Source organism: Zootoca vivipara, chromosome 14 (assembly GCF_965207765.1).
Source record: "Zootoca vivipara chromosome 14, rZooViv2.hap1.1, whole genome shotgun sequence".
Lineage (NCBI taxonomy): Eukaryota > Metazoa > Chordata > Lepidosauria > Squamata > Lacertidae > Zootoca > Zootoca vivipara.
The window spans coordinates 17,225,362-17,249,845 of record NC_142597.1 but is presented as its reverse complement, the minus strand read 5'-3'; the positions used below and the strand labels follow the sequence as shown (position 1 = coordinate 17,249,845).

Sequence of the window (24,484 nt, the reverse complement as noted above, 5' to 3'; positions counted from 1 at the left end):
GTCCTCACCTGTGTCTCCCCCAAAAGCTCTTTCCTCAGGCCTAAGGTGCAACAAGCCCTGGATCTGGCCAATGAGTAGGAGGCATGGAGGTGGCCTTTTTGTCAGAACTAGGATTCCATATTGGAAACAAGGACAGGAGGGAAAACACTCTTTGGGGCTCCTTTTCTCTAGCCCCCCCCCCTGACTGTTTTCAGCCCAGCTTGTTGTTTTAAAGAACTCTTAAACTTTCAGAACTGGCGCTTAAGCATACTCCCCCCCTCCCTATTCCTTTTTCTTTTTTTTTGTGTTGTGCCTTTTAGAATGCAAGGGGCAGTGGTGGGTTTTTAAAAATAAAGAAGTAAATAAAAATCTGTAAGCTGCTCTGGGAGCCTTTTCAGCTTGAGAGAGGATAAAAAAGGACTTCAAATAAATAATTAGCCAGGATTTCACAATCCCAAAGAGTACCCAGGATTCCTGTCTATCACACCACTCTTTCTATATGTAGCCACAAAGCTGGAGTCAGTTTAACTTTCCTGGAAAAACAAACAGAGGATGCTTCAGGCAGGAGAGGGAAAATATGGCTGACTCTGCCACTGCCCTCCTTCCTGCTGCTCCTCCAAATGGAGAGGACCTCCAGTGACCAGCTGCCTCCCCCTCCCCCTGACATCTGCTAGATCTTGCAGCAGCATCCCATTGCCACCACCAAAATGAGCAGCAGGCCATATTTGACCAGAGCAGGACAAGGCACGGAAGATAAATAGGGTCCTGATCAGGGGGCTCATCAAGCCCCAGGGCGAGGAAGGGTGGAAGGCATCACACAGGAGCTCTTAGCTTGGGCTGAGGAGGCAAATGTGAAGCCTGGCTTGCTTGCTTTCCTTCCCTCGGGCCACTTTCCCATGCGCTGAGAGCACCAAGAAGCTCCTTCTCCTCCTGAGCAAATTCACCCCCATCCCATCCCCATGCCACAAACACTTCCAGAAGCAAAATAAAAAAAATCCTTCAGTAGCACCTTAAAGACCAACTAAATTTTTATTTTGGTATGAGCTTTCGTGTGCATGCACGAAAGCTCATACCAAAATAAAAATTTAGTTGGTCTTTAAGGTGCTACTGAATGATTTTTTTTATTTTGCTTCGACTCAGATCAACACGGCTACCTACCTGTAACTTCCAGAAGCGTTTGCTTGGTGCCTGAATGCCGACCTGCCTGCACTCTTAATCCCCTGAACTTGGGGGGGGGGGGCACAAGGCACCATCATTCACACAAGGTCAATCCTTCTATACCAACTTGGAAAATGGCTCTGCAGTATTTACCTTGCTTGTCCTACCATTTCTGGGAATGGTTAAGACCAAGAGAGGATGGTGGCTCACCCCAGAATCCATGTGAGTTCCCAGCTCAGCTGAGCCTTGAGCCTGCCTCTCCCAGAGCCAATCCACTGAACTGCCATTAACTCAAGCAACAAACTGGAGGGCCCTAGATGATCAGAAGAGATCAGCAAACTATTTCAGCCGTGGGCCTGCCCACTGTCCCTCAGACCTTGTGGGGGGCCGTACTATATTTTTTGGGGGGGGGGGGAATGAATGAATTCCTACGCCCCACAAATAACCCAGAGATGCATTTTAAATAAAAGGACACATTCTACTCATGTAAAAACATGCTGATTCCCAGACCATCTGCGGGCCTTAGTTTGGGGATCCCTGAGCTGGACAAAGGCAATGACTCTTCTGGTCCCAATGCCTCTTAAAGATCTCAGAAGGAATGTATGAAGGCAACAGCCCCTGCTGCTATTGCTCCTCAGAAGATGGTATCAGGAGGCAGGAAGGCTCCAAGCTTGAGGTTTCCCTTTGTTGGCATTTCCTCTCCTCCAGGCTCCATGGATTTGTCTAACCCCCTCTGAAAGCCACAGGCCATCATGACATCCTGTGGCAGCCGATTCCATAAATTAGCGATGTCTGGTGCGAATAAGCCCCTTTCCCCCCTCCAACCACCACCCTGGCCACGCCCGTAAGCCATGGGACCCTGCCCTGCTCTCCTCCCACCTGCCCACCCTCCATCAAGACAGGTGCCACTTGCAGAGAAGCATGCGAAGGTGGCCTGCTTGGCAACCCAGGTCCCATTCCTCGGAGTTTCCTGTCTCTTTCCGCCCCCTGCCTGCTCTGCTCATCCGGGCCAGCCCCACCCAACCAGCCACCCAACGGTGCCCTGCTCTGTGCCCCTGGGCAGGGCCTGGCCTTACCTCTACCGGGCACCTTATTCCGACTGAAGGTGGTGGCTGGCTGGTGCCTGTAATGGTGCGCCCCCAATTCCTGCTCCTGCTTGGCAGTCCCAAACAAAGCGTCTGGGTCCCCAGGACCACCGGCACTTAAGAGCAGCGGAGCCTCGTGGCAAGCTTTGGTCTTATTGCCTGGGAAGCTGTCCCGTTCCCCTTCACACACGCAGTCCACTTCCTCCTCCATGCTCTCTGAGTGGACCAAGGTGGGCTGGTGAGCGTACCCGTGGGCCGGCACCGAGGCTGGCGCCTGCTGGATACATTCATGCGCCCTCACTTTCAAGAGGTGCTGGGGACTGGTGTGGTGGTGGTGATGGTGGTGGTGATGGTGAGGGTGGTGGTACGTGTCAGTGTTCTGATAAGGCAAAGACAGAGCCTGGCGCTCTGACAGTTTCTGGGCCACGCTGGTAGCCACATGTCCGCTCTCCCCTTGGCTCATGTGCCGGATCAGCTCCTGGAATTCCTGCTGCTGCTGCTGCTGCTGCCGCCGCTTAATGAGCTGCGCCACCTCGGCCTGGGGCAACCGCAGGTCCGTGTGGCCCGTGAGCGAGTGCCGGGGCGAGAGCAGGCCCTGCAGGATGTGTGGGACTTGCTGGTGCCGGCTGTAGTCTGGCGGGGTGGGAGACAGCAGCGCCTGCTGCAGGGCTGACGTGGCGTAGTGCTGCTGCTGCTGAGCGCTCTGGGAGAAGCTGGGGAACTGCTCCACCTGCGGAGGGAAGCCCACTGCTGTAGCTGGGCTGTAGCTGCTTGGAGAGACACGGGCCTGCTCCGGAAACAGGTGGGGGTGCAAGTGCACCTGGTCGTAGCCAGTCGACGGATACCTGTGCAGATTAAGAGATGGAAGGAAGGAAGGGGGCTCTTTAGGAGCACAGGAGAATATCCTCCTTCTGTGCCTCAAGAGCTTTGTGGCCCGGAAGGAGGATTTGGGCTGGTCTTCAGCAGCAGCCAGCCAGTTAGCCCAGAAAGAAGAGCTGACCTCATCACTTCCACAACCCACATCATCCAGCCTCAGGACAGAGAAAAAGTTCCATTCAGAGAGAGCCTGGCTAATAATCATTGCTCAGCTGCCCCTCTGCCCAACCCTTTCTCGAAATCTACTTAAGCGAGATATCATCACCACCAGCAGACCTCACAAATGGAACAGGCCTAGCATGGGAGAGAAGCACTGTGGTCCAGGGAGGACACCACTTGGGAATCTCGCACTCTGCGTAGCTGCTAGCCAGGCCAACTGTGAATTGGCACACATAACACCCTGAAACTACCTCATTGTTGCCATAGCCGTACCTGTGCGATTCTGCGTTGTCCGCGCTGAGCTGCTTGGAGAGGGGCCTGTGCCCGTAAGTCAGGGAGGCCATCAGACTGGCACGATGGTGCATCTGCAGCTGATTGGCACTGGTCGGGGTGGGCATGCCCCGCCCAGCCTGCAAGAGGCTGCCGCCCATCCCATCTCCTGGCTCCTGCATTTGGATGGCTACCGGTTGCCCCTGCACTTGCTGCGGCATGCCCATGCAGGAGAGGGCCACATTGGGGGGAGGTGAGCAACTGCCCGACTGCTGGAAGATGGCGCTGTGAGAGGGCATCCCTTGGAACTGCGACGGCGAGGCTGCACCTGCGAAATGGAAGTCTTTCCATTAACTGTCTTGGCTGGGATTCACAATGGCTACTCTCTGTGTAAGCAGGAGGCGGGGGGGTGTTCTTTGTCCACCATATCAGGAAACAACTGTGATTGCTCACTCATCCCTGAACTGAGTTCTAATGGTGAAGGTGGCAGACTGCCTAACCTGAGACTCTCCCAGCTAGCTGGAGCAAGCAACCCCCAGCGGGGATGGGGACAAAACAAAATGCAGCATGGCAGGAGAGAGATGCTGCTGGAACTTACTGTGGCTCTGGAGCATGCTGCTGCTGACTGGAGGGGGGCTGCTGTCCGTTTGCCTGAAGAGATGGTTGCTGGGATGGTTTGGAGGTGGGCTGGAGGGCTGGATCCGTAACCTACACACACACACACACACACACACACACACACACACACACACAGCATATCAGGTATGTTTATGTCACCATAGAAAATCACCAGCACAGGCCTAATGGCGTCATCGTAAGGGCGAGCCAAGCAATCTGTAAGATTTTATGGCATATCAGCACCCAGGCTGTATTGCACAATACATTGGATTACGTTGCCAGAATGCGAGAAGGCAAGAGCAGGCCTGGGCAAAACACACCACCACTGCCTTGGCCAAAGCTTACCTATAGCATGAAGTGCAAGGAGGGTGGGGTAGGGAACTGACATTGGAAGCAGCTGGGAATGGGGCTTCCTCACTTGGCCAATGCCCCAGCAGCCCTGCCATTCCCCAGCCTTCTCTATAAGGCAGTCCTTGCAGTGACTACATGGGCCTGTGCAGCCTTTTCCTGAAAAGAACACAATAAGACAACCTCCCAGCTGAGAAGGCTCCTGTCTGTCTAAAAAAAAAAACTTTTCTGAGTCTTCCATCTAAACTTAAGCATCTCTCCTTTTTGCCTCTTAGCTTCACAGATGCAGCCACCGAGGGAGCTACAGCAGGCCAAAGGGCCTAGGCTGATCAAGCTGAGACTGGGTCCCTTTGAGCAAGAAGATGCCCACACTTTCCTGCAAGGCATGGAGAAGGCTTGAGGCCTACCAAGCGCAGGAGCTGTTCCTTACCTCTGAAGCTGGTGAGTGAGCAAAGCAGGCTGGCTTTCTCCTGGAGCTTGCAGTGGTGGAGAAGGCTGAGGAGGGCGGACACAATCCTGCGCACCACACAGGAAAGAGGAAACAAAGAAGAGTGCTGGTGAGCAGTGGCATCCACAGTACACTCTGAGAGCACTGCAAAATGGGGGCAAAACAGCCCCATGGAGCCAAGCAATGCCAAGGCGTTCAAGCAACTCTCTTCCTGGCTGCCTCAGAGAAAGCAACCTGTCAGAAGCTCAGGAACGGAGAGAGATGCTGCTGACCCTTACTGTGGCTCTGGAGCATGCTGCTGCTGACTGGAGGCGGGGTGGAGAGCTGAAAGGGCAAAAGGACTACCTAACTCTCCAGGTTGCCCTATCTAAAGAAAGAGGGCCAAATCGGGGAAGAGTTGGTTCAATCTCTGGAAGCACAGCATCTCCAGCTAAAGCTGGTAAAGATCCTTGCCTGAAACCCCAGCAAGCCTCTACCAGCCAGTGTAGATAATATTCAGCTAGATGGACCAATATTCTGAATTGCTGTAAGGCAGCTTCCTGTGTTCCTATGATACTGACCAACAGGGAGGAGCATTTCAGCACTAGTCAACTCTTTCTTTCTTTCTTTCTTTTTCTTTCTTTCTTTCTTTCTTTCTTTCTTTCTTTCTTTCTTTCTTTCTTTCTTTCTCTCTCTCTCTCTCTCTCTCTCTCTCTCTCTCTCTCTCTCTCTCACCCACCCCAACCACAGTGGAAGCGCTTGAGCTGACAAGACAGTGTTTTCACTTGACACAGACATGCTCATGGATGTCAGGTGTGGGGGAGGCACAGGAAACTGACTCCTACTGAGTTAGACCTTTGGTTCATCTAGCTCAGTCTCTTTTATACACTGACTGGCAGTACCTGTTTCCAACAGGAGTCGCTCCCAGCCCAACCTGGAGCTGCTGCTGGGAATTGAACCTTCTCTATGGAAAGCATTCAGTGGCATTGGGTTAGAGCAGTTTCCCAAACTTGGGTCTCCAGCTGTTTTTGGACCACAATTCCCATCATCCCTGACCATTGGTCCTGCTAGCTAGGGATGATGGGAGTGGTAGTCCAACTACAACTGGGGACCCAAGTTTGGGAAACACTGGGCTGGAGCCATGTCCTAAAGGGGGCTGGGCTAGCATGGCACAGTCCAGAGCAGAGAATGCCCTCCTCCTCATGTTCCTTGGAAGTGCCAGTACCTGGATCTGCTGATGAAAGATCTGCTGATGCTGTTCCTGCTGGTACAAGATGTGCTGCTGCTGCGTCTTCTCCAGGGTCCTCTCGTCCATGTGGCCCCCATACATCTTCTGGAGCTGCTCACACTCCTGAAACAACCCACCAAGTGAACTTTTGCTGCTTCTTGGCTAAAGAAAGCCAGAGGGGGCACGGCAGGAAGGAGAGGCTCATAGGCAGCCTTGCCACTGTGGCTCCCTCTGGTTCTCAGATGAGCCCCACTCATTGCTTCAGTGGCACCAGGAAGAGAGACCCACATAGCACTTGCCCCTTCAGGCACTGCCGGCAACAGCAGCAAGGTAGCCAGAGGGGGCAAAAGCCCCAGATGGGGCCAGCTGGATGCAAGAGAAGAGAAAGTCTTGGGACTTGGGAGTGTTCCCTCCCCACCACAACAATCTCAAGGGCAGGTCCTGGGGAAGCATCTTATTTAAACGGGGTTCACCATCACATCTTTTCCTACAGGACACTGGGAGCTGCTCTAGTGCTGCGAGGACTCCAAGGCTTCCTAACCCCTGCTTTACATTTGTTGCAGAGCAGGAGACAAAGCTATTATTCAACCTGGCCTAAGAGCAAGATACAGGAAGGATGCAATGAACAATGGTGGGATGCTAGGTGAAAAGTGGATGGAGGTTGAACAAGGAAGGAAGCTTTTCCTGGGAGCTGCAGAGCTCCGTTCTGCCAGGAGCCTGGATTGCTGGCCCATGCTGCTCCCTTTCTTGCCTGGCTTGGTTTCCGCCCTTGATCTCCCCTCTCAGTACCTGCTGCAGCTGCTTGATGCTGCTGTGGTTGCCCATCTTCTCCAGCTGGGCCTTGAACGCCTGGATGCTGGCAGCCCCGTCTGAGAAACGGCGGACCGGAGAGAAGCGCTCCGTGGGGAGGTGCAGAGTGTTGGAGTCTTTATAGACATAGCTGTGCATGCACGGAGACAGAAAGGTGGGATTAGAGGCACCAGCTTAACCAAAACTATGTTCCCAGTAGCCTAGCCATGTTCTGCCCCCACCCCCCACAGTTTGGGCAAAGGAACTTGCCAACTTGCTCTTTGCGCAAAAGAGATTGGAAGTGTGGTGTCCTGGGGTGCTTGCAACCCTAGAAACAGGAACTCGTGGCTCTGCTCCAGCACCCATCAGTTCTCAAGCCATGTGAGACACCCAGCAGACCTTCCAGCTCCCAGGGCCTCAGACTTTTGCTCCCTGGCAATAACCGCTGGAGGACCTGCATTATCCTGCACAAATAAAAGGGGGTCACTTGCAAGCTGCTGAATCATAGCACCAGAGAGTGCCAAGAGCAGGGGATTGTGTCCCAGCCGGGGAGGCCTTGGCTAACTACTAAAGCTGCCCCAGCCAAATAAGAACAGAGGAACATAAGCAAAGCCTGCTGGAAGAACAGGCCAGTGGCCCATCCGGTCCAGCATCCTGTTCTCACAGTAGCCATCAGATGCCTGTGGGTAACCCACAGGCAGGACCCAAGCACAGGAGCCTCTCCCCTGCTCTGGTTTCCAGCTCGATGCGGAAGATAACCATTGTGCATGGTAGCCATTGACAGTCTCCTCCTCCTCAATGAATTTGTCTAATCCTATTGTCAGAGGTTGTTACGGCTACTCCTGAGTAATGACTATCCACATACTTGTCTTTTAAAAGTCTTTATTGGTGCATGTTATTTACAGTGTAGTGAGCTGTCGGTTTCATGTCCTCTCATTCCGTTTCAGAATCCAGCACTGCCCCATTGCATGATTTTGACCAACATAACAGCCTCGGGACAGTGAATCTCCTTCCCTTTCTCCTCCTTAATTCCGGTGCCGGGGGAAAGGGTCTACGATCTGTCTTTTCCCTGTCCCCCCCTTTCTGCCTCTCTCTCTTCCCGCCTGTGGAGCAGGGGCTCTCCCCTGCTGCCAGAGACCTGGCACTCTCTCTCCGCTTCCTGACTAGCCCCTTCAGACCTTGCGCTTTCATGGCTGCTTGGGGACGAACTGCTCCTGATGAGAGGGGGAGGTTCTCTATAATCTCTCCCCCTTACACCTATTTTAAAGCCATCCAAGTTGGTACCCATCACTGCTTCCTGCAGGAGTCAATTCTATAACTTAACTACCGTGTTTCCCTTAAGACACCGTCTTATAACTTTTTTCCCTCAAAAAAACACAGGGTGCCTTACTTTCGGTGGGATGTCTTATTTTTTTATTACCGGTACGGCTTTTACGGCTCAGGGCACTGCTGGGCTCTCTTAAGTGCTTGGCGCTGCAGCAGCCACCGGTTCCGGGTGGCGGGGCGGGAGGCGTCCTTGGCTGGGCCAGGCAGAGGCCACTGGCTCAGGCGCTCCGCCTGCTGCTGCAGGGCGCTCCAAGCTCCTTGGCTGGGCCAGGCAAGGAAGAAGCAGTGAGCCCAGCGGTGGTGGCAAACACGGAAGTGGCAGGGACAGCAGTGGACGAGAAGGCGGAGCGCGGGGATGCAGCCAGCAAGGTGGTAGCGCGATCAGCTGTTAAGCGGAGCTCTTGGAGCGCCGTTTCACAGCTGATCGCGCTCCTGCAGTGCCGGCCGCATGGAGTGACTCTGTGAGTGGAGGTGCCTGTGGGGGTTGGTTTCCGCGGCACGGAAGTATGGCTTATTTTCGGGGTATGTCTTATATTTCTCAAATGCTTAAAAACCCTGCCATGGCTTACTTTATGACTACGTATTAAAAAAGGGAAAACAGGGTATGTTCTTTCTTTCATCTCTCCTGAGTCTTCTCTTCCATCATTCAGCTTTAATGAATATCATAGAGTTCTAGTATTTCAAGAGAAAGAAAAACCCTCTCACTGTTCACTTTCTCTACACTGTGCATCATCTTCTACACCTCTATTGCGTGCTCCCCTTTTCTCTCAACTAAAATTCCCCAGATGCTGCAACTTTTCCTCATAGGGGTGTTGCTCCTCTCCCTTGATCATTCTGGTTACCCAGCTGGTTCACAGTATCAACAGATTTAGGGAAGGCGGCCTGTGATGACTGAGGAGTGAGAAGGAAAGACCCAGAGTCCCCTAAGCACTGCTCAACCAATATCCTCTCAACCAATATGCTGCCACTTGTCTCTCCCCCTCTTATCCCTCTTGCCTTTGTAGCACCCTTTTGTTGACAGTACTGTATATTACATGAACATATGATGGCTGGGAGGGCAGTGCCAGCCAAAGGACAGCAAAGGACTCCACCTCAAAGGGAACCCTTTCTTCCCCAATAAGCACATCTGGCCCAGGTTCTAGCTGCAATGCCCACAGATGCCCTGCGCTAAAGACATTTAGAAGAAGGAAATGGGTTTGTAGGTCCACAGCCTCTGCCTTCCCTGCTGCAAAGCCCTGCTAGGCTTGCCCTTCTTTATATGTAAGCATGGAATTGACAGGAATGTCTCACTGCAGAATGTAGGGTGAGCACACTGCAGAATGTAGGGTGAGCATACGATCCCCCTCCCTGACTTATTTACATCCCACCTTTCCACAGTGCAGGTCACATGGTCTCGTTAGGAATTAAGCAGCGCCAAACAAGTCCCACCTCTCCACTCCCAACCACAACATTGGATCCAAGCAAATTGTCTTAGGGTGGCAGCCCAGGAAGGTGCTCTGTAGTGCCATTTCCAACTGTGTTCCAGCAGAGGAGGTGGTTCCCAAAGAGCAGCAGGGCTCAGGCTGCTCAGCCCAGCCTATGTAAATCATGGCTCTGGTAGGCATCAGACAAGATGCAGCCTTGCTGAAACCCCTCTTAAAACACAAAGGATTTTCCACTGGACATGTTGCAGGGTTAAGTGACTCTCAGCATCTCCAGAGCCGGTTGCATTTCATTCTCACCCATGTGCCCTGCCTGCCTAGGAAACCCACTTCTGATGCCATCACCAACCCGTTAAAGGAACTTCAAGGGAAACAGCAACCATTTCCTTGCAATGTTGAGCCGGTTGTGGGTGGCTGGAAAGGAGCTTTGACACTGAATCATTGGTGGATTCAAGAAGAGCCTGTTTATGTGCCAACACCAAAGTCTATAGCAGGCATCCCCAAACTGCGGCCCTTCAGATGTTTTGGCCTACAACTCCCATGATCCCTAGCTAACAGGACCAGTGGTCGGGGATGATGGGAATTGTAGGGCCGCAGTTTGGGGGTGGCCGCAGTTTGGGGGTGCCTGGTCTATAGTGTTTAGTTACTCAGGCCTTGAAGTTACCTGGAGCAAAGAGAGCTGCAGAAAGAGCTCTTATCTCTTTCCCACCTTCCCTGGTGTAAGCCCTGGAGAAGGGCAGGTGTGCCAGGAGAAAGGCCTGCAGTGGTCTTCCTTGAGCCAGCAGGAGGAACTGGGCACCTGGGAAATGCACTGAGAGGCTAGGAGGAGGGAGATGTTGGGCTCAGAGCTGCCCCCACCAAAGAATTCTGTTTACTCAGCCCCATGATGTCCCTGTCAGAGTCACACAGGTCTGTGCTCCTGTCCTGCAGCAGAGCTTAACCAGGAGTTACCCAGGGCCAGCACAGCTTATCTTTGCTTTCCTCAGGTTCCAGCGTGGCACCAGCATGGCCTCAGCCAGCTCAGAGTTCAACTGTTCCAGCTGGCGATGTCACTGCTTGGCTCAGAAGCTATCCTGACAACAATTACAAAACAGGCTTGCAAGTCGCAGCAAGGTGGGTCAGGAAAAGGGCTCGGCAGCAGCAGCTCACACCTAGGACTAAAGGAACAGGAGGACAGCAGGGTGGGAGGGGGCGAAGGGCTACAGATCATATGTGGACAGACTTCCAGCAGGAATCCAGGGTTGTGTGTGTGTGTGTGCACGCCATATCATGGAGAGCCCATTTCGCAACAGTCAAAGGTCGCACTTGTTCCTCTGCCACAGCGCCACCCCCTCCCCTGGAATTTTAGCGAGGAAACATTGCAGGCAAAAACATACAGTTCCAGTGGTGCCAATCCCATGACAGAGCTGTTGACACAAACAAGGTTCAAAGATTCTCATCTAAGGGCTGTTATGGTGAGGTAGCAGCTCATACCTCTATCAGACTATTCCAATAGCCTCAGGTCACTCAAACGATGCTGTGTGAACCCCGTCCACCAGGGGTAACAATCCTGCAACTATGTACGTGGTCGCTATTCATATGCTGTGAAAGAACATTAAGTCGAGAGCCCCTGATCTTTGTCCAGGGGGGGGGCAGGAGGAGGAGCTGCTGACACTCTCTCAACTAACTTCCATTGCTGATTCACCCCTCCAACATATGGGGTCAATAAAAACAGCTGTGACACATCCTTTCTTACAGAGGTTTCCTGCTCCCCAACAGAGTAACAAAGCACCCCACCCTTGCTTTGCCATGCCCAGGGCTGAGCGACAGCTGCCTCCTACCTAATCCTCTCCTGCATGTAGAAGGCCTGGAGGCAGGGCAGCCCCTTCAAGAGCCTGATCCAAAAAAGCCTTTTCCTTTCTTTCTACTAGGGGGTGCCATTCTGCCCAGGACAAGTTCCCTGGTGCAGAACAGCCCAAGCGGCCGGTGCCACCTACTCACCGGTGCTGGTCGGGTGCCAGGTGTGATGCCCGGGAGCGGAAGGGCTGCTGTCCTAGCTGCCTCTGCAAGTCGGGCGGGATTTCCGCGGTGGGGTTGGTCATTGCCAGTGTGTGCCTTTTTGACCTATTGGCCAAGTATCTGCAACAAGCAGGAGCACATTTGGTGAGAGGGAGGGGTGGGGGCTGTGCCTGGAATGCTCCAAAGAGGGAGCTAGGGGGGTGGAGAGAGGGGACAGCGAGGCAGTGGAGGCACCCACCACCCAGCTTTCTCAAAAGAGTTTCTTTAATGGGAATGGAGGTGGGAGAAAGACCACCCTTTGGGGGCCCAGGGAAACTCTGGAGAAAGCAGAAACGCCAGCCTACAGAAAATCCAAGCAAAGCATTGGTGGAGGTTAAGAGCAGGCTCAGAAGGTTGCAGCAGGTGTAAGGAGGAGGACTCCCTTCTTGCCGTAAAAGGGGACTGTGGGGGAAGGTGCTATCTTGATGCTGGCACTGGGCCAATGAAGCTAACAAGCTTCCTGGAGAAACAGGCAGCTCATTCTGACACAGGACTCCCAAGCAGAACTCACCAGAAAAACTGCACACAGGGAAAGTCCCCTCAGCCTTTAAGAGTTACCCAGAGAGGAGAATTTCCACTGGTGCAGCCTTTCTGAAGACGGTGAGGTGGGGAAAATGATGGCTGCAACAAGAGTTTCGTTTGCGCCACTCTTAAAGGAGCAGGGGCCCTCTGGCCATCCAACCACTGCAGCACTTGGTCTAAGCGATGCTAGAAGGAAGCATCAAGAGCGCCACCTAGACTCTGTTCTGGGGCACTTCCAGGTGCACCTGGGCAAGAAGAGGGGAGAATAAGGGGATGTCCAACACAAAGGGAATTGTTCAGGACATGTATGTAAAAGCTGCCATGTTTCAGCAAAAGTTAGATAGAAGGGCAGCCTGTGCCTCTGAAAGACTCACTTGCCTCCAGGGAAGGGAAAGTTTGGGGGGGGGGTGACCCCCACAATTCCTGGATCTGTGCTAGGGACCAGCTCTTACAGGGATTTCAGCTGAGTAACCTACAACATGGCTTCCTGAGTTCTCTCCTAATTTCATTGCTGAGAGTGTTGAGTCCATTTATCAAAACCAGCTTAAAAGGCAAGTGAGGAACTTTGTTCAGGGAAGCCAGTGAGCTTTGGCTATAGTATACTTGTACAGACTTCAAAGATTTTAATGCCAATTATGTTGTGACCAAAGAGGAGCAGCAATTAAAGCTATTTGCCACCACCACCACCACCAAGCAGGAGAAAAGCAGAGTTAAGAGGATGGAGAAGAGTTAGTGCTGTGGGAACAAGCCAGCACCTCAGGTGGAGATCAAGTCATTTCCTGAAGAGCTCTAAATCTGCCGCTTGCTAACAGTGTTTCATTTCGATATCCCAGAGACCAATCTTTCCCTTAACTACATCAAGCAGTTTCGGAGGGGGAGAGAAGAACGAGCTGCAATTCAAGGTCAGATACTTCAAACAAACCCAGGGCAGGAGGCGAGAGACCAGCCCATGGGTCCCCTCCAAGGTTCTGCAAGCAGAGCAGCTAACACCGTTCTATGAAGGTCAATATTTGCACCCACCCCTGCCACTCTTGAGACGTGGCAGCCTGTGGCATGGTGTGACAGCCAACGCTAAGTGGGAAAGCAGGCAACACCATATTCTCTAGCCACGTAGTCTCATCCCAGTATGTGAGGGGATTTGACTCAAATATGTTGGTTCCATTAACCTGCCCAGCAAGACTGACATCTGTCGAAGCCCAAAGGCAATGGGGAGAGGACATAGTTCACAGGCAAAGCACCTGTCTGCCATGGAGGTGCTCCAAGTTCCATGTACATCATCTCCTATTCCATTTTTTGAGAAACAGGTCATGGGAGGGAGGATTTTCTGCCCAAGATCCTGGAAAGCCATGACTGGTCAAAGTTGGCAAATATTGAGCTGCAGTGGTCTCGGTTTAAAAACAGATTCAGGCAGACAGGTGTATGTATAAAAAGAATCCTAGTCCAGTGACCAGAGTCTCCAGTTAAGGGAACAGAGGCAAAGACCTCCATGAACCAAGAAGTTGGGCTCTAGATGCATTGCCAGCTAGACTACTCCAGGCTAGAGGAACTACTGGATCAACTCAGCATAAATAAGTTCCATGAGTCGTTATAAAGGATATAACACAGGGTTAGATTTAATGCCACAAAGGCAGTCTCATCTGATTTACATACTGCAGCTCTGCCCCATCATACAACGACTGCTGGAGAATGGAGAGTGGGAACGGAGAGGACTCTACATTCCCAAGGGCTTTGAAGAGGGGAAAGAGGAACCACTGGAAAGCCTCCCCCAGATACATGGAATAAGGGACCACAGCTATCCCTGATAGAATCCTCCATGGATATTTCATTCCTTTTAAAAAGCCTCAACTGCCTCACCAACCAACCTTTATACCCAGTTTCTGTCTGCCTTCTTCCATCTCTAAAGGGGAAAGGATACCCCAATCTTCAAGGAGGCATCTTTTCCATGCAAACTCTGAGCTCTTTACAAGCAAAGCTAGTTGCCTGGAAATCAGGAAGGCTACTGTTTAAATAGCAAGCTGCTTGGTAGATTCTGTTCACAGCTGCTACCAAGGCAGCCTGCAAGACTTTCCTTGGGACACAGGCTGCAAGGAGCATCAAAAGAAGCATGCTAAAGAAAATGGCTTCAGCAGCAGCATTGTAGTTGACCATTTTGGACCCCCATCAGCGAGAACTGATGTAGCCAGGGTGTCAACTGTAGGCATCTTCTTCAAAGAGCCATACTAACAGCTGAGGCCCCAAATACTAGAAGATCCACCTACCCAGGGAGGTTAGTGGGAAGACCAGGGGAGGGAGCAGGGGCAGGTCACAGCTGCAGCAGAGTCCACATGAAACACCAGTTCCCAGAGAAGCAGAGGCAAAGCAGAAACCACAAGCCAACCTGCTGCCTAGCTATGGCTAAAGCAGCTGCCAGGCACCAGAGGGTGCCTCCGATGACAGCACCACCACCAGCAGCAGCAGCAGTAGCAGGAGGAGGAGTGTTACCTCTGCACAGCTTCCTGATCTGGCTCTCCATCTGAGCTCTCCTCATCCACAGGGGTCACGGCGGGCACTGCCTGGAAGGACAAGAAAGGGAAGGGGGCTTGGCTCTGCAGAAAGGTCTTTACACGCCCAGGTACTCCACACTTGGCACCCTTCCCCACACCCTCCCATTCCAGACCCAGACCCACCTGAAGTTCATTGCTTCCACAGAAGATAAAGATACCCCAAGAAAGATTTTAAACAACAGAACTCTTCCCCAAGGGAGACACATCCTAATGCCCCTTAAGTCCAAAGGACTCAAGAGGGAAATGCTTGGCAGGGCTGCTTAGTTTGTGCCAATGAATGTCTCAATAAGAAGTCAGCCTTGGCCTCATTTCCTAAACAGGTTTTATAGCAGGCATCCCCAAACTGCGGCCCTCCAGATGTTTTGGCCTACAACTCCCATGATCCCTAGCTAACAGGACCAGTGGTCGGGGAAGATGGGAAATGTAGTCCAAAACATCTGGAGGGCCAAAGTTTGGGGATGCCTGTTTTATAGGGTTTGTTCTTTGTTTTTAAAAAGAGGAATCCTTCAGAAGGAATAGGGAGTTAGGCCATGGATCTGAGAAATACCATCTGGTCACATGCACTTGATCCTGCCCACTCCCCACCCACCCACCCCCAAAGCCCATGGACATAGAGCCAGCCAGCCAGTCTCAGGTGGGGAAAGGGTCAGTAGGAAAACTAGGGAGAAAAACTGAGTTGCAGAAGATGCATCCTACACCAGCAAGGATGAAGGACCAGCTGAGAGAGGCACTCTGCATGTGGCAGGGCCACCACTTTTATCTGCCATGAGTAAGCCCAGAAGAAGCAGAATGCAATCACTTGGTCCATATCCACGGAGCTGTGAAATACTGTGAAAAGTGGGCACAGTGCTGTGCTAGAACACCCCACCTTTCAGTTACTTACTGGTGTCATTGTAACAAGTGGAGAAGGGCCGCGGGGACGCTTCAAGAGCTGTTGTGCGTGCAACTGGATATTGGCTCCTCCATCTGACGCCCTCCGTCCAAGGGGTCCCATTCCGTTCAGCAACTGCAAAGTTGGGGGCTGCAGCAAGGACTGCTCCTGCAAGAAAATTCCGCATCTCTACAAAACCCGGCTGCATAACTCAAGAGTCAGGAGAAACAGCAGGGTCTGATGGGCATGGGAGAACCATGATCACACAAAAGCAGGCACTGAAATAGCAATGGAGACTTCATCCCCTTAGATTGGCAGCCAGGACAGTGACAACTTGGGTCTCCATGTCATACAGCTGTGTGGGCAGGTGGGAGGGTGGGTGGGTGTCTTCTTAATTTGGTTTCAGGTCCGATTCAACAGGCTCATGAAGCCGTGGTAGCTGGTAATCTCACAGGAATAGGGACTGATGCTCAGAGTTCCCAAGGAGTTTCCTTTGCCATACCTTGTACTCTAACTGACCAGTTGGTTGCAGGTGCTGCATTGGAAGCATGTTGGCTGCCATGTTCATGTTGGGAGCCACCTGCAGGAAGGGGGCCTGTGGTGCAATGCCTGGGAAACCCGGTAGCAGCTTCTGGAGATCCTCCATCACCTCCGTACTGCAAACACATGCACAATAACAACTCAGGAGACGGTCAACGCAACCCTGCTTCTCTGCTCACATTCTGGGCTGCTGGTTTGTTTCCCACCACTTAGGAGCAGCAGAAAGGAGGCTAGCATTTTCCAGGCCAAACTTGTTAGATAATGTGTCACTACAGAGGCCACACCTGCCACTAAGGTGAGACAGGAGCCAGGTCCCTCTTAGGACAGAGGGCTGCAATACTGGAGGGAAATTTGCAACGCCCTTTGATGGCTCTGGGATTGTTTGTAAGAAGCAGCAGGCACCAAAACTCACCGAGGATCAGCCACTCCCACCGTGTGCCTCCTCATGGAGAGGTAGCGGACCAGAGCTTCAGGGGACGGCTCTTCCCCTTCATCACTATCCAGAGTCATTGCTCCATCAGTCTAGGGCAGAAACACATACCGTAAGGCGGTTTGTGGGGAGAAATGCAGGCGCACCTGTGACTAGCAAGGGGAGATCCTGGAAGAGAAAAACAACTTACCTCCACTATTTGGTTCTCGGGGTTGATGAGCTGCACTTGTGGGACACTGATGCTCACTGGGTTGCCCGCCTGCTCTGCCTGCAAAGCAGACACAAAACCAAACTGTGAACACCAAATGCAGAAAGCCCATGGAAAGGCCAACCCCATTCCTCTTGCTCAGCCACCACCAGAGGCAGATACTTACCCTGGCCTTCGACACCTGATATATTATTTCCGGGACACACCCAATTCTTAATACTATTATTTATTTTAAGCTGTTTTTAATATTGTATTTTAAATTGCAGGCCCTGACACATTATGGGTAAGAAATTGAAATAATCTATTGTGGGACTCTCCTCCCAGCAACGGGAGTAGCTGCCCAAGGTAGCAAAGAAAGGCTGAGTGGACACCTGTAGGGATGCTGAAGGCAGCCCTGTAAGTCACCTTATCAAAGTAACGAACCCTGAAATATTTTTAAGAGGCCGTCTGCCTACACAGACAAGAGTTTTTCATTTCCAGCTCCAAGAGAAATAGCAATTGTTCTTGCACCAAGGCTAGTTTTGCACAGTGCAACCTGCTAGCCAGGCACCCTCTGGAACTGCCCCTTCTTGCATTGTGTAAGTTAATCTGAAAGCAACAGAGCTGCACCTCACAGAAGACTAACCTGGATGCTGGCTTGTGCTGGGAAGGCCATGGTCCGTGGGAGGCTGGGCAGGGTGGCAATGCGCAAGTTCTTATGCCTCTTTAGACGGTCACAGAGCAGACTGTAGATTGCACTGTAGTGATCGTAAGCATCTGTCCTCAATGACTAGGAAAGCAAGGAAACAACAAAATGATCAGCCTCACACCAAAGGCAAACCACTCTATTTCTACCCCAGAGTGCCTGGAGGCAGCCAGTACCTGGAGGGTGCGCTCTTTGTCCAGCCCCATCTCGGCCATGGCAAGCAGCACATCTTCATTCAGCGGTTCCATCTGCCTCTCAACCTTCAAGTGTTGACATTCGGCTATTAACTGGAAAGAACAGAGCGTTTCAACAGCCATAGCTTCCACAACAAGGAAAAGCACAGGAACTGTTAAAGGTTTGGGGCTTGCTGGTCACAGACTGGGCTGGGGAAATGCATCTCGATTCCATCTCCCAAGCAACCTCCTAGGGCAAGGAAGAGCTGAGAGATGCTGAACTCCTCAGGGAAACAAAGACAAAGGAGGCAAAGAAACTGCCTGGATGGAGAGCCACCAAGGAAGTAGAGTTGTGCTGGCTCACCGTGTCGAACTCCGTATCCACCTCCCCAAGCTTCATCCACTTGTGCTTGCAGATCTGCTCCATGGAGAGCCGCCTGCTTGGTTCCAGCACCAGCATGTGGCGGATCAAGTGCTCACACTCTGCAAGACAACAGCAAGAGGCTGCTGAGGAACTGGGGGGAGAGGGCACCATCACCAGCCACACCCACCTCAGCACATAGAGGGGAGCCTTTCCACTTCTGAACATCACCAGGATGCATGCAAATATCAGGAAAACCCCGTTAAGCTCCTACAACCCCGCAGGGCTTGGCTGCACACAGTGCAACCCCACCTCTCACAAGGTCTCTACATAACAAATCTTACTCCCTTATTGTAACAGCTACAGAACACAAACCGCCAGGCTCATTAGGATCTGACCACTGGAGAAACCAAGTGTGGCTTCTGCTGACCACCACAAGACTCCAAGAAGTTACTTTTTAAACACACGGGTGTGAAACCTGTGGGGCCCTACAGATGTTGCTGGACCTCCCCCCCATTCCACCAGTCCCAGTTAGCATGGCCAATGGTAAAGGTGATGGGAACACCAGTCCAACAACATCTGAAGGGCCTCCACAGATATTCCCAATCCCTAGGTTAGAGTATCCATTAGCAGAAACCTGGCATTAAGTCACACATTTATTTTTTGCTTAGTGGGGACTGGGCTTCCCACAAGAAACCAAAGGAGAATGTTGGGCTTTGATAAACTGATGTACAGATAAAATACATCATCATCATGTCTATATTGCCCTTCATCTGAAGATCATAGGCTGGTTTACAATACAAAACCACAAAAATACATACCACAATAACAAACAATAACAATAGTTGCCTCACACACAGTTTAAAAGGCCATAGATTGTTTAATTAGCCAAAGGCTCATAGAAGGCACTCTGCACCACCTGAGCCTCAAGCTACAACAATGGATCCACAATACCCCCAAGCTTCATTACCAGCTCCTTCACTAAGGTTGGAGAAGGCCAACACTATATGAGAAAAGCCGTATGGAACAAAACAGGGTTAGATTATTGAAACATTTCAACCAGGGCTGTGGAGGCAGTAACCTCATTCCAGCTCTCCTAAGGATGAGCTCATAGCAGGGAGACAGAGACTGTCCAAACTGGATGCATGCCCAAAGAGCAGCAGGCCCAAAGCTCTTGCCTGTCTTCCATACAATTCTGAGAGAGACAGTCACATCTGTACAACCCATTCACAATGCAAGTGCTCAGTTTTTAAAGGTGGGCTTTGCCTTCCGCAGCAAAGCTACATTTCAGGGGTCTCTCTCCTGCGCTTGCCCCTCACTGATCTCTCTTCCCCACCTTGACCCCACGCTCCACACCTCAGCTGCAGCCAATCATTCTCTTCCATAGGCCAGAGACAGTCATGCCACATCTTTGGCAGCAAGAATTGTAGTTCTGAAAGAGGGTTTTGGTGTATCAATATACTCCAAATAAGTTAGACCTGGTCAGCCAATGGGAATTAGAAAGGGACATCCCCCCCCCATGCCTCCAATAAAAGTGCAGACAAACACTCCAGCCAGGGGCTTCAGTGCCATGAGAGGGGAAATGAAGGAAACAGAAAGAAGGCACACTGTTCAGTCTCTGATGCATCTGCCTACTGGAAACAGTTTTGTTTTTGGTTTTTTGTCATCATCAAGCTAATATGGCTCTCGCATTTGAACTGGCTGGGCCACTGTTGCAGCAGCTGCTAGTCCTGGAGTGGTTTGGAGGTCTTAGGTAGTGCTACCAGGGAAAGCTTCGTGGGGAGGTCTCAGGAAACCCAAGGTAAGTTGGATTCACCAGCCACAAAGACAGCAGGATACACAAGCACTTTGCTCTCCGTGTGTGTGTGTGTGTGTGTGTGTGTGAGAGAGAGAGAGAGAGAGAGAGAGAGAGAGAGAGTTGCTCTAGTAACCATTTACAGTCATACCTTGACATCCGAATGCTTTGACTTCCGAAGGTTTCGACTTCCAAAGTCGACAACCCCCGGAGGTTCTTTTGCCGCGTGCACCCAGCACGCACGTTCCGCGCCTGTGCAGAGCGGCAGGTGCGGTTGGCGCATGCACAAAGTGCGAAATTTCGCGCTTTGCGCATGCGCCATAACAGCACTTCAACATCAAAAAACCTTGACTTACGAAGACGGCTGCGGAATGGATCATCTTCGTAAGTCGAGGTACCACTGTATGTGTGAAACAAGAGACTTTGGAAAATTAGCTGGTAAAGAGAGAGATCTCAATTCAAGCCCTTTGAACAACAGATGGACTGTCTCAACCAAACCACACATACAACAGGTACACTTACGATGGGCCTCTCCCACCCCTTGGTATACTTTTCTGCTTGGGGCTTCAGCTATCAAATGGGTTTCTTGCTGCTCAACTGATAAAAGCCTCACACTGCATCACTAGTCATTAAGCCACAATAAGTTCCAATTAACAAGGCCAACAGGAAGCCAGCAGTCATTTCTAGACAGTGCTCCAGCAGGCTGAAAATTAATTTTCCTCCAGTTAAATGTGGACAGTCATAAAACAGCCCTTTGCTCACAGGAAGATGAAGGACAACAGGTTCACTGGGTGGGCTTGCTGCATTGTGAGCAGGAAGGTCCAACTGTGAAGGTCTCTCATGACTGATTCAAAGCACAAACAACCAATGCATGCAAGCTGTCTGGGACTCTTCTCTAGACAGCCCTCATCCATCTCTTCCCAAGGTCCCAAAATGGCTCAGGCTTTCCCTGCTTGATACAGCCAGCATAAAATAGGGTTCCATCTTCCTCTTCGCCAACAGCTCCAGGAGCAGAATTTTGGGCAAGCTGGTGGGTTTCAAATTACTAATGTCTGCCTGCAGCACATTGGAAAGGGCACTGCAGCAGGTGGTTGGGGAGAGGGAAACTCAGCATTTCAGCTTTCCAGCTGAAGCAGTTTCTCTCTGACCCGCAGGAAAAGAAGGACACCAGAAACTGAAAATCCAGTTTTAACATAGTCATGAATTTAGCTTTCTATGAGGAGGCAGGTTCAGCTCCCATATAAGTAGTGCTCAAAGCACATAGAAGGAAAAGAGAGGGCAAAAGAACCCAACCTACAACTCTTGTCTAGCGTGTTGGCCCAGACCACCTAGCATCCAAATTCTCTGACATTCTCTGCAGTTCCTAGTTTTGCCATCACCTGGCGTCCTCAACAGCTGGGCACTGAAATGCAGTTACTCAGTCTACAAGGGATTTTGTTGCAGCTCTTTATTTCAAAGAGATCAGAGCGCCAGGCATGGGTTTCCCAAGTGAGGCCACCTCAAATTCAAGAAGTTGCCAGTGTTAAACTGAACCCCTGATGTCAGCCAGTACCTGTAGCTGCTGACTTTGCTGAGGAGGAGGAGGAGGAGGAGGAGGAGGAGGAGGAGGAGGAGGAGGAGGAGGAGGAGGAGGAAGGGGACATCTCCCCACAGAGCCTTTACCTGTGGACATGAAAAATGGAATGCGAAACTTCCCGCTCAGGACCCTCGCCCGCAAGTTCTGCAGCGTACTCCCATCAAAAGGCAGGGCCCCGCAGACCAGCACGTAGAGCACCACCCCAAGGCTCTGCAAGAGAAGAGTGCACAAACATTAGGTACCATTTGGGGCAACAGCAGCATGAAGTAAACCTGTGCCCTAGAAGGAAAATCTATTTAAGAAAAGGGGCCCCAATCAGAGGAGCCCCTTTCTAAAAAGGTCCCACTTATATCTTTAAAAAAGTTTAAAATTATTGCACATGGACAATGGCAAAAGTTGGTTCACTAGTCAAATACATATACAGTGGTGCCTCGCTTAACGAATGCCCTGCTTAACGAAATTTTCGCTTAACGAAAGGTTTTTTCTAGCGGAGGTTGCCTCGCTAGACGAATTCGTTTTCGTCTAGCGAATCGTGGTTTCCCATAGGAATGCATTGAAATTCAATTAATGCGTTCCTATGGGCAAAAAAAATTCAAAAAAAATTCAATGCATTCCTATGGGATTTGCTAGACGAATTTTTTCGTTATAAGAAAAGACCCGTGGAACGACTTAAATTCGTCTAGCGAGGCACCACTGTAGTGACAAAAAGGCTTTCCCCCAAAGCTGCTTCAATGTGCTCCAGAAGCAGCGTTCCTCTTCCCCCCCTCCCCTTGCAAAGAGAAATGCTGGCAGTGCAGAGTGGTTCTTGATGGTTTACCCAAATGTCCACCTTTGGCCCATCATACTCCTTCCCTTCAAAGAGTTCAGGGGCAGCATAGGGGGGACTTCCGCACCAGGTCTTCAGCAGCTGACCAGGTGTGAAGATATTACTGAATCCAAAATCTGGAAGAGAAACAGGAGGGAATCAATTCAGAGACCACCCAGTACCATAGGTTTTCTATAAAGGTTTCTAAGCATTTCTTTTGGATCAGCTCAGCAGTGCAACAGCAGCAGGGAAGGCTGGCCCCAGGTGGAGGTGCAGAATCATGAATAACTAAGCCCTAAAAGTCTGGCAGGGCAGTGGAACACCATCCTTGGTAGCCAGGAGCAGAAGCAGCAAGATCTGTCACTTGTCAGAAACCTCAAGTTGTCAGGATTTGACCTGTGCTGCTTTGCTTGGGTAGTCTATGCTTCCATCTTTTAAAATGGCCGACCTGCTATTTTGATGTTCAGATTTGCATCCAGAAGCAAATTCTCTGCTTTCAGATCTCTGTGGACGATGTTACGACAGTGGCAGAAATGGACAGCTGCCACTATCTGCTTAAACTTCTTCCGGGCTTCTTTTTCAGCCATTCGTCCATGGGCCACGAGGTGATCTGAAGGAGATGAGGTGAGGAGGGAGAAGAGAGAGAAAGCATAACTGTTGTTATTGGAGCAGTATAGACATACTTTGGTTCACTGGAGGACTTGTAAGGCCTGCACTGCCCAGAATGGATCTATCTAGTCTAGCTCATCTGTTGCTGGGAAAACAGCAGAAGGAGGTGGTGGCACAACTGCCAGGCGAAGTGTCGAGACGTGCCCCAGCTCACAGAAGCTAACCTCTCTAGGTCTGCAGCAGGAGAGCTCCTTTCCTATTTGGGCACATCTTCTCTGCCTATTTCAGTTGGATTCAAAGTCTGCCCTATGCCCAAGGATGGTGATAGGTACTCCAATCACCAGCCCTAATTAAAGGCCTTAGAATACTTCTGCAAGATGCTAAGACTCAGACTCCATGCCAGAGCAAAAAAAATGCCTCTCTGGGCAACCATAATGTTCCAATGGCACACAATTGTATTTTAGCAACCATGATTGATAAAAGATGTCAGCTGTAGGTGAAGGCTGTTGTAATTATGCTGAGCACTGTGAGTGAGTAACAGGGGAGACTCAGGGGTCACCTTCCCATGAAGAATTACAGGGATTGGGGCAAATTTGCCCCAGAGGGGGAAAGAGGCTCACGAGATTCACATTCCATATGCAAGAAACCAGAGGAGATGCAAATGAAAGAAAAGTCCCTGGAACAGCTGACCACTACCTTTGAAGGGGTGCATTAAAAAATAGTGTGTGAGGGAGTAGGTGTGTATGATATGTTGGATCCTGGAAAAAGGAAAAGGCTGAGGCTCTGAAGGGAAGGCAAAGTTCTGCCAAGCTTCCTTTGTGAAGATGAGATTTGATTTGATTTTGATTTAGCCCCCAGAGTATATGGAGCCCCTTTTAGTTGAGACAAAAGCCCAGGGCCAGCAAGGAAGAAGCCTCTGGGATGATGGCAGCAGCCAGAGCAGGGCAGTTTCCTGTGACAGTAGCTGTTGGCTCCAGCCTTCTCACCCTGACAATAGCTCTTTTAATAAAGAGGCAAGCAGGAAACTGGCCCAAAGGTTGTTTTTAGCTGTTTGCTGCTTCTGAAAACTGTGAACACTGTGCAACCTCCAGTTGTCAATGGGTTATTTAGAAAATGTCACAAAAGAAACTCCTGCAGAAGGCGGCCATGGATAAATAGTCCGCAGCTCTTTGGTGGGACTGGTAGATCACATGATGCCTGCCCAGCTTGAACAACAAGAAGTAGATGGCTAAAAGAAAAAAGCAGGGGGGAGATTATAAATTCCTACACATTAATGTGGAGGGAGGGGAATGGTTGGGTCAAGATAGAGAGCCTGTTTGCTAACCATTTGGGAATTCAAGGAGAGAGCCATTGCACAGTGAGCAGAGCATCTGTTTTGCATGCGGAAGGTCACAGATTCAAATCCCAGCATCTCTGAGTAAGGCTGGGGAAGACTCCTGCCCGAACTCCTGGTGTCACTGCCAGTCAGTGCAGGCAGTACTGAGCTAGGTGAGCCGATCATGTGTCTAGGCAGGAGGCCCTGTCTCAGGCCAGCTTCATTTGAGGCAAGGGGAAAGGATGTACATAAAGAACACCAGGTAAAGTATGGGCTCATTCACACTTTTCTTTGTCAATTAATCCCCGCAGGTCCAAAAGCTTTCCTTGT

General features: G+C 51.0%; 1 protein-coding gene across 3 annotated transcripts in view; it reads right to left on the bottom strand.

Moving 5' to 3' along the window:
• The window catches only part of SIK3 (SIK family kinase 3), a 94,456-nt gene that overhangs the window by 4,386 nt on the left and 65,586 nt on the right, over window positions 1–24,484 (bottom strand). For 2 of the 3 annotated variants that reach the window (XM_035140145.3, XM_088658035.1), the window contains 18 exons: window positions 22,679–22,840; window positions 22,243–22,367; window positions 21,512–21,635; window positions 18,058–18,176; window positions 17,697–17,807; window positions 17,461–17,604; window positions 16,818–16,895; window positions 16,610–16,719; window positions 16,160–16,313; window positions 15,670–15,825; window positions 14,725–14,795; window positions 11,665–11,802; window positions 6,938–7,088; window positions 6,146–6,271; window positions 4,924–5,009; window positions 4,126–4,235; window positions 3,531–3,855; window positions 2,214–3,067 (listed from right to left, as the gene is read on the bottom strand). In XM_035140145.3, the coding sequence (XP_034996036.2) occupies window positions 2,214–3,067; window positions 3,531–3,855; window positions 4,126–4,235; window positions 4,924–5,009; window positions 6,146–6,271; window positions 6,938–7,088; window positions 11,665–11,802; window positions 14,725–14,795; window positions 15,670–15,825; window positions 16,160–16,313; window positions 16,610–16,719; window positions 16,818–16,895; window positions 17,461–17,604; window positions 17,697–17,807; window positions 18,058–18,176; window positions 21,512–21,635; window positions 22,243–22,367; window positions 22,679–22,840 (3,144 nt within the window). The remainder of the gene's footprint in view (window positions 1–2,213; window positions 3,068–3,530; window positions 3,856–4,125; window positions 4,236–4,923; window positions 5,010–6,145; window positions 6,272–6,937; window positions 7,089–11,664; window positions 11,803–14,724; window positions 14,796–15,669; window positions 15,826–16,159; window positions 16,314–16,609; window positions 16,720–16,817; window positions 16,896–17,460; window positions 17,605–17,696; window positions 17,808–18,057; window positions 18,177–21,511; window positions 21,636–22,242; window positions 22,368–22,678; window positions 22,841–24,484) is intronic. The other variant, XM_060268640.2, reaches the window with a different exon arrangement.